The sequence below is a fragment of the Phyllobates terribilis genome, unplaced genomic scaffold (assembly GCF_046119375.1).
Source record: "Phyllobates terribilis strain yellow unplaced genomic scaffold, ASM4611937v1 Scaffold_7__3_contigs__length_470593459, whole genome shotgun sequence".
Classification (NCBI taxonomy): Eukaryota; Metazoa; Chordata; class Amphibia; order Anura; family Dendrobatidae; genus Phyllobates; species Phyllobates terribilis.
In genome coordinates, this window is record NW_027362767.1 from 16,176,360 (window position 1) to 16,185,729 (window position 9,370).

General features: G+C 50.2%; 1 protein-coding gene across 2 annotated transcripts; it reads left to right on the forward strand.

The window, feature by feature from the left end:
• The first annotated feature begins 719 nt into the window (after window positions 1-719).
• LOC141152816 (exosome complex component RRP41-like) lies at window positions 720-8,753 on the forward strand. Of its 2 annotated transcripts, none has more exons than XM_073637470.1 (3): window positions 720-857; window positions 7,102-7,307; window positions 8,244-8,753. In XM_073637470.1, exons 2-3 carry the CDS (start codon window positions 7,302-7,304, stop codon window positions 8,607-8,609), a joined length of 372 nt encoding a protein of 123 aa, XP_073493571.1. In that variant the 5' UTR covers window positions 720-857; window positions 7,102-7,301; the 3' UTR covers window positions 8,610-8,753. The 2 variants fall into 2 exon arrangements, with proteins under 2 accessions (XP_073493571.1, XP_073493570.1); XM_073637469.1 differs by lacking the exon at window positions 720-857 and adding an exon at window positions 6,566-6,825.
• Window positions 8,754-9,370: the final 617 nt, after the last annotated feature.

Genomic DNA, 9,370 nt, shown 5'->3' on the forward strand with positions numbered 1-9,370 from the left:
TTTGATGGAATTTACACAGAATTGGCCGGTTTTCCTGCTTTCCCCTCAGTTATGGTCTCTTGGCTCTGAGGGTGTCGGGGGTATTTTAGTGGTTTTTGTGCCTCGTTTGCTGTCGCTATCGATCATTTACCATCACTTTCCTTCTCTGCAGCAGTTTCTCCCTCATTGATAACAGCTCATGGATTATTCAGATATTTATAAATGGAGATTCTGGAGGCTTCTGCTATTTTACACTCCTGACTTCCCGCTACAGTTACTGACATGACCAGTATCTATAGATAGAGCTCAGCCGCTGCTCTGACTGACTTTCTTCACAGGAACCATCTTTTCTGAGGTAATTTTGCCTCATGGAATCACTAAATCGCTAGAACCTATTCACACTGAGGCCATTTACAGCGAGGAGCTGTCTGCAGTGTAACTATCAGAGCTTTGCTGTGTAATGGCGCCATACACAAGTTTCCTGCCCTAACACAGCTCAGTAACTATCCTCTCGGCATCGCACATGTGATTAAAATGGCGCCGTCACCCTCGCATCGCTCCTTTTATACCCTCTGTGGACAGAGCGTCGTAGCCTAGATAGTCAGCGACACCTATTGGTGGGAGGACGGATTGAGAGTTGATATTACACAGTGTGCTATAGGACCTTCCATGACGTCACGCCCATGTGACCAGACTCCCAGCTGCGTTACCTACTCTGTGAGGACCTTCAATGACGTCACGACCATGTGACCACACACCTAGCTGCTGCGTTACCAGCTGTGTTACAGGACCTTCAATGACGTCACGCCCATGTGACCAGATTACTAGCTGCTGCGTTACCTGCGGTGTTACAGGACCTTCAATGACGTCATGCCCATGTGAGTATACGCATGCGCGTCCCTCCTGGTGTCAGGGCTGCTCTTCCAGCTGCTGTGACGTCTTGTATGCAGAGACACTGTATAAATAAAGTTGTGTGACACTGTAGGCAGACTGCAGAGCGTGTGGATGCAGCAGAGCTGAGTTGGCAGTGTGGCACATTTACCAGTGACTGGTTGTAGCAGAGCTGTCACCATTCAGCAGTCTCAGCTCATTACACTGATGCGGCGGCTGCAGAGTGTGTGGAGGCAGCAGAGCTGAGTTGACAGTGTGGCACATTTACCAGTGACTGGTTGTAGCAGAGCTGTCACCATTCAGCAGTCTCAGCTCATTACACTGATGTGGCGGCTGCAGAGTGTGTGGATGCAGCAGAGCTGAGTTGGCAGTGTGGCACATTTACCAGTGACTGGTTGTAGCAGAGCTGTCACCATTCAGCAGTCTCAACTCATTACACTGATGCGGCGGCTGCAGAGCTGAGTTGGCAGTGTGGCACATTTACCAGTGACTGGTTGTAGCAGAGCTGTCACCATTCAGCAGTCTCAGCTCATTACACTGATGTGGCGGCTGCAGAGCGTGTGGATGCAGCAGAGCTGAGTTGGCAGTGTGGCACATTTACCAGTGACTGGTTGTAGCAGAGCTGTAACCATTCAGCAGTCTCAGCTCATTACACTGATGCGGTGGCTGCAGAGTGTGTGGATGCAGCAGAGCTGAGTTGGCAGTGTGGCACATTTACCAGTGACTTGTTGTAGCAGAGCTGTCACTGTTCAGCAGTCTCAGCTCATTACACTGATGCGGTGGCTGCAGAGTGTGTGGATGCAGCAGAGCTGAGTTGGCAGTGTGGCACATTTACCAGTGACTGGTTGTAGCAGAGCTGTCACCATTCAGCAGTCTCAGCTCATTACACTGATGCGGTGGCTGCAGAGCATGTGCATGCAGCAGAGCTGAGTTGGCAGTGTGGCACATTTACCAGTGACTGGTTGTAGCAGAGCTGTCACCATTCAGCAGTCTCAGCTCATTACACTGATGCGGCGGCTGCAGAGTGTGTGGATGCAGCAGAGCTGAGTTGGCAGTGTGGCACATTTACCAGTGACTGGTTGTAGCAGAGCTGTCACCATTCAGCAGTTTCAGCTCATTACACTGATGCGGCTTCTGCTGAGCGTGTGGAGGCAGCAGAGCTGAGTTGGCAGTGTGGCACATTTACCAGTGACTGGTTGTAGCAGAGCTGTCACCATTCAGCAGTCTCAGCTCATTACACTGATGCGGTGGCTGCAGAGTGTGTGGATGCAGCAGAGCTGAGTTGGCAGTGTGGCACATTTACCAGTGACTTGTTGTAGCAGAGCTGTCACTGTTCAGCAGTCTCAGCTCATTACACTGATGCGGTGGCTGCAGAGTGTGTGGATGCAGCAGAGCTGAGTTGGCAGTCTGGCACATTTACCAGTGACTGGTTGGAGCAGAGCTGTCACCATTCAGCAGTCTCAGCTGATTACACTGATGCGGCGGCTGCAGAGTGTGTGGATGCAGCAGAGCTGAGTTGGCAGTGTGGCACATTTACCAGTGTCTGGTTGTAGCAGAGCTGTCACCATTCAGCAGTCTCAGCTCATTACACTGATGCGGCGGCTGCAGAGTGTGTGGAGGCAGCAGAGCTGAGTTGACAGTGTGGCACATTTACCAGTGACTGGTTGTAGCAGAGCTGTCACCATTCAGCAGTCTCAGCTCATTACACTGATGTGGCGGCTGCAGAGTGTGTGGATGCAGCAGAGCTGAGTTGGCAGTGTGGCACATTTACCAGTGACTGGTTGTAGCAGAGCTGTCACCATTCAGCAGTCTCAACTCATTACACTGATGCGGCGGCTGCAGAGCTGAGTTGGCAGTGTGGCACATTTACCAGTGACTGGTTGTAGCAGAGCTGTCACCATTCAGCAGTCTCAGCTCATTACACTGATGTGGCGGCTGCAGAGCGTGTGGATGCAGCAGAGCTGAGTTGGCAGTGTGGCACATTTACCAGTGACTGGTTGTAGCAGAGCTGTAACCATTCAGCAGTCTCAGCTCATTACACTGATGCGGTGGCTGCAGAGTGTGTGGATGCAGCAGAGCTGAGTTGGCAGTGTGGCACATTTACCAGTGACTTGTTGTAGCAGAGCTGTCACTGTTCAGCAGTCTCAGCTCATTACACTGATGCGGTGGCTGCAGAGTGTGTGGATGCAGCAGAGCTGAGTTGGCAGTGTGGCACATTTACCAGTGACTGGTTGTAGCAGAGCTGTCACCATTCAGCAGTCTCAGCTCATTACACTGATGCGGTGGCTGCAGAGCATGTGCATGCAGCAGAGCTGAGTTGGCAGTGTGGCACATTTACCAGTGACTGGTTGTAGCAGAGCTGTCACCATTCAGCAGTCTCAGCTCATTACACTGATGCGGCGGCTGCAGAGTGTGTGGATGCAGCAGAGCTGAGTTGGCAGTGTGGCACATTTACCAGTGACTGGTTGTAGCAGAGCTGTCACCATTCAGCAGTTTCAGCTCATTACACTGATGCGGCTTCTGCTGAGCGTGTGGAGGCAGCAGAGCTGAGTTGGCAGTGTGGCACATTTACCAGTGACTGGTTGTAGCAGAGCTGTCACCATTCAGCAGTCTCAGCTCATTACACTGATGCGGTGGCTGCAGAGTGTGTGGATGCAGCAGAGCTGAGTTGGCAGTGTGGCACATTTACCAGTGACTTGTTGTAGCAGAGCTGTCACTGTTCAGCAGTCTCAGCTCATTACACTGATGCGGTGGCTGCAGAGTGTGTGGATGCAGCAGAGCTGAGTTGGCAGTCTGGCACATTTACCAGTGACTGGTTGGAGCAGAGCTGTCACCATTCAGCAGTCTCAGCTCATTACACTGATGCGGTGGCTGCAGAGTGTGTGGATGCAGCAGAGCTGAGTTGGCAGTGTGGCACATTTACCAGTGACTGGTTGGAGCAGAGCTGTCACCATTCAGCAGTCTCAGCTCATTACACTGATGGGGCGGCTGCAGAGTGTGTGGATGCAGCAGAGCTGAGTTGGCAGTGTGGCACATTTACCAGTGACTGGTTGTAGCAGAGCTGTCACCATTCAGCAGTCTCAGCTCATTACACTGATGCGGTGGCTGCAGAGTGTGTGGATGCAGCAGAGCTGAGTTGGCAGTGTGGCACATTTACCAGTGACTGGTTGTAGCAGAGCTGTCACCATTCAGCAGTTTCAGCTCATTACACTGATGCGGCTTCTGCTGAGCGTGTGGAGGCAGCAGAGCTGAGTTGGCAGTGTGGCACATTTACCAGTGACTGGTTGTAGCAGAGCTGTCACCATTCAGCAGTCTCAGCTCATTACACTGATGCGGTGGCTGCAGAGTGTGTGGATGCAGCAGAGCTGAGTTGGCAGTCTGGCACATTTACCAGTGACTGGTTGGAGCAGAGCTGTCACCATTCAGCAGTCTCAGCTCATTACACTGATGCGGTGGCTGCAGAGTGTGTGGATGCAGCAGAGCTGAGTTGGCAGTGTGGCACATTTACCAGTGACTGGTTGGAGCAGAGCTGTCACCATTCAGCAGTCTCAGCTCATTACACTGATGGGGCGGCTGCAGAGTGTGTGGATGCAGCAGAGCTGAGTTGGCAGTGTGGCACATTTACCAGTGACTGGTTGTAGCAGAGCTGTCACCATTCAGCAGTCTCAGCTCATTACACTGATGCGGTGGCTGCAGAGTGTGTGGATGCAGCAGAGCTGAGTTGGCAGTGTGGCACATTTACCAGTGACTGGTTGTAGCAGAGCTGTCACCATTCAGCAGTTTCAGCTCATTACACTGATGCGGCTTCTGCTGAGCGTGTGGAGGCAGCAGAGCTGAGTTGGCAGTGTGGCACATTTACCAGTGACTGGTTGTAGCAGAGCTGTCACCATTCAGCAGTCTCAGCTCATTACACTGATGCGGTGGCTGCAGAGTGTGTGGATGCAGCAGAGCTGAGTTGGCAGTGTGGCACATTTACCAGTGACTGGTTGTAGCAGAGCTGTCACCATTCTGCAGTCTCAGCTCATTACACTGATGCGGCGGCTGCATACGGATTTCTCCAGTAATAAAGGATTTTACATCGGGAAAAAGTTCTTGAAATCATTTTTTTTATATATTTTTATTCTTTTATTTTTTAATCTCCGTAATTTTTTTTATTTTTCTATCGCTGCGGCCGTGTGGAGACTTATTGTTTTTTATTTTTTGGGGGGGGGGAGTTGCATTGCATTGTTTTTTTTGGGGGGGGTTGCATTGTTTTTTTTGGGGGGGTTGCATTGTTTTTTTGGGGGGGTTGCATTGTTTTTTGGGGAGTTGCAATGTTTTTTTGGGCGGGTTGCATTGCGTTTTTTTGGGGGGGCTGCATTGTTTTTTTTGGTGGGTTGCTTTGGTTTTTTTAATGTCGTTATTAGGTTTATGTAATTTCTTGATTATATTTATTAACTCTTTCTGGGGGATTTATCGCGGGGGGTCCAAGACTTTAATACATTATTTTTTATAGCCGTCAATGGTTTTAACCCCTTCCTGACAGGGCCATTTTCTGTTGTCTTTTTTTGCTTTCGTTTTTTCCTCACCTTCCCAGAGCCGTAACTTTTGTATTTTCCGTCCACATCGCCGTACGAGGTCTTGTTTTTTTGGGGGGGCGAGTTGTACTTTTGATTGACACCATTCATTTTATCATTTGATGTAAAAAAAAAAAATTCCAAGTGCAGCGAAATTGCAAAAAAAATATATTTTTTCTTTACTGTGTTGACTATATGGTAAAACTGAGCTGTCAGTATGATTCCCCGGGTCGGTACGAGGACGCAGACACCAAACGTCTGGAGGTTTTATTTTATTTAAGTAGCAAAAAATAAAAATGTGCCATTTTCTGAGACCTGTAAGGTTTTTATTTTTCGGGCTCTGGGGCCGGGCGGCGGCTTATTTTTTTTCGCCGTCAGATGACGTTTTTATTGATACCATTTTGGGGCAGATACGATGTTTTGATCGCCCGTTTTTGCATTTTATTGCAATGTTGCAGCGGCCAAAGAAAACGTAATTCTGACTTTTTGATTTTTTTTCTCATTATGTCGTTTGCTGATTGGGTTAATTTTATATTTTGATAGATCGGACTTTTACAAATGTAACAATAATAAATCTGTTTACTGCTTTTGGATCCACATGAGTTCATTTCGGCTTCTCCAGCAGCACGTGGAGCCTGGCTCCTCCCACACATGTGACTGATCACATGACCATGACATCACCAAAGGCCATTGCACTCCTCTGGCGGTACTGGCTCCTCCCACACATGTGACTGATGACATGACCATGACATCACCAAAGGTCATTGCACTCCTCTGGCGGTACTGGCTCCTCCCACACATGTGACTGATGACATGACCATGACATCACCAAAGGTCATTGCACTCCTCTGGCGGTACTGGCTCCTCCCACACATGTGACTGATCACATGACCATGACATCACCAAAGGTCATTGCACTCCTCTGGCAGTACTGGCTCCTCCCACACATGTGACTGATGACATGACCATGACATCACCAAAGGTCATTGCACTCCTCTGGCGGTACTGGCTCCTCCCACACATGTGACTGATCACATGACCATGACATCACCAAAGGTCATTGCGCTCCTCTGGCAGTACTGGCTCCTCCCACACATGTGACTGATCACATGACCATGACATCACCAAAGGCCATTGCGCTCCTCTGGCGGTACTGGCTCCTCCCACACATGTGACTGGTCACATGGCCACGACACCCTCTCTGGTCCTTTCCCTTTCTGCGGCAGGGGGAGCAGGATGGCCGGTCTGGAGCTGCTGTCGGATCCGGGGGGACGGGAGGAAGGCCGGGGAGCTGCGGAAGGTCCAGGCCCGGATGGGAGTGTTCACACAGGCTGACGGCTCTGCGTACATGGAGCAGGGGAGCACCAAGGTGCTGGCGGTGGTGTACGGACCCCACGAGGTGTCCGCTGCTGTTTTCTGCACCAGATACATTTGGGGCCGATTCATTATTGTATTTGTGCCTTTTTTTTTGTTTCATTTTTGGTGTTTTTTTTCCTGTTTTTTTTATTTATAATTCCACGTGTGTCATGAACACTAAAACACAAAAAAAAACACAAATTATGATTGGGGGCCCAAATACTATTGGAAAGATATTAAATGTTTAACTTTACAACAACCAAGCTTTATTGACATCGTACAGCGCTGACACTGGCTCCGTCCTCTGTTTCTTTTTTAGATCCGCGGCTCTCGGGCCACAACCCTACACGATCGCGCGGTGGTGAACTGCCAGTACAGCATGGCCACCTTCAGCACCGAGGAAAGGAAGCGCCGACCGCACGGAGACCGTACGTCCACCGAGATGACCCTGCACCTGAAGCAGACGTGTGAGGCCGCCATCCTCACCAGCTGTAGCCGCGCTCTCAGATCGATATATACATGCAGGTGAGACGGGGCGACGCACAGGGTATTGGTGCAAAATGTCCTCCTGTATTGTGCCTCCAGCTGTATATAGTGCAAGCGATTAAATCCCTGTTTCACTACGTTATTTAGTAAAATAAATGGCGCTATTCAAAACTCCCAACTTTCTCCACAAAACACGAGCTGTTGGTCGGCGATGTGGATGGAAAAATGTGAAAGTTGTCTCTGTTGGAGGAAGAGGAGAAAAAAAACAAAAGCACAAAAATGAAAGCACGGGAGCGCTCGCCCAGCCGACCGCCGTGCCCGGGAGCGCTCGCCCGGCCGGCAGCTTCCTCCGCCGTGCCCGGTAGCGCTCGCCTGGCCGACCGCCGCGTCTGGGAGCGCTCGCCCGGCCGACCGCCGCCTCCGCTGTGCCCGGAAGCGCTCGCCCGGCCGGCAGCCGCCTCTGCCGTGCCTGTAAGCGCTCGCCCGGCCCGCAGCCGCCTCCGCCGTGCCCGGGAGTACTTGCCCGACCGCACTCCTGTATTCCCTGGGAGAAAGGCACTGACTTATCTCAGAGAGAGCAAAGTGATCAGTAGTCAGAAATCAGACATATCCACTCGACATCAATCCAGACCACATACAAATTAGACCGTCGGCTGAAACTGTCGATATTGGCGGGTTCGGCCGACCTCAGGCTAACGTGTACAGAGCCTTATCTGTACAGTGTCCAAAGCTTGGAGCCTTATCCTACCACTGTTTGCTGTACTTCTATTGCTCTCTATTATCGGCCAAACACAGTAACGGTACCTTTGAAATCTGCTTGTTTCCTTTGCAGATAAATACAATCACCTCTTGTATCAAGCTAGGACTGTCATCTGTCGCTCTCTGTTGTCAGCCGTCTGTCACTGGGGATGGGCCGTGTAGCATAATTTTAGGTTATAATGTAATTATATGATTTATTTTTTTTATCCCTTTTAAATCCTGCAAGCAGATGGCGGTAATTACTGCACGTGTGTGAACGCAGCCACCCTGGCGTTGATCGACACCGGCATCCCCATGCGGGACTACGTGTGCGCCAGCTCAGCCGGCTTCATCGAGGACACGCCGCTGGTGGATCTCAGCTACGTGGAGGAATCGGCAGGGGGACCCCACTTGTCTTTAGCTCTGTTACCCAAGTCTGAGCAGATCGCGCTGCTGGAGATGAACTCGCGGCTGCACGAGGATCACCTGGAGCGAGTGATGGATGCGGCCAGCAAGGCGTGTAAGGACGTGTACGCGGTGCTGGAGCAGGTGGTGCGCGACCGCTTACAGGAGGTGTCGGAGATCGGGGGGCAGCATGGATGAGACTCTATGGAGCTGTGTGTGGAGAGAGGAGCCATAAAAGCCGGATCTCCGCAGAGAAGCGTGGGCTGAGGGGATGGAGCCGAGGACACACAGGGATATATTCTATGTTTTGCTTTAATAAATAAGAAACGTTTTTGTTTTTTATATTATTGCTCAAGTTTTTTATGTTGCGCAATAAAGGGAAATGCCTTATGTGGTAAAATGGAAAAGCCCTTTACTAATGAAAAGCTATTTATTCTGCAGTATTCTATTTCTGCTCGCTGTAAGTGAGTGGAAATGATCTGATTTACATTTAAAGGATGTGAAGTGGTCCAGGTCTCCTGCCCGCAGAGCTGAGGGTTAGTGACAGTGTGTCAGTCGGGGCTATAACTGAGCTCAGCAGCAGCGCACACTAAGGCTATGTGCCCACCATGCAGAAATGCTCAGGATTTTTTCCTGAGCGTTTCTGCATCTCCCTGGCAGAAAAAACGCATGCGGATTGTACATGCGGATTGTACATGCAGATTGTACATGCAGATTGTACATGCAGATTGTACATGTGGATTGTGCATGCAGATTGTACATGCGGATTGTGCATGCGTTTTCCTGCCAGGGACATGCGGATGTGAAGCGTTCTTCACATGCATTTCCGCATGCAGGTTGTCAAGTGCTTTTAGCATCACTTGGAAAGTGCTTGTCAACTTGGTCACACTATATAAATCCATGCAAAAGGTATGGATTTATATACTGTGACCTTTAAAGAATGGAAAAAAATAAATCTA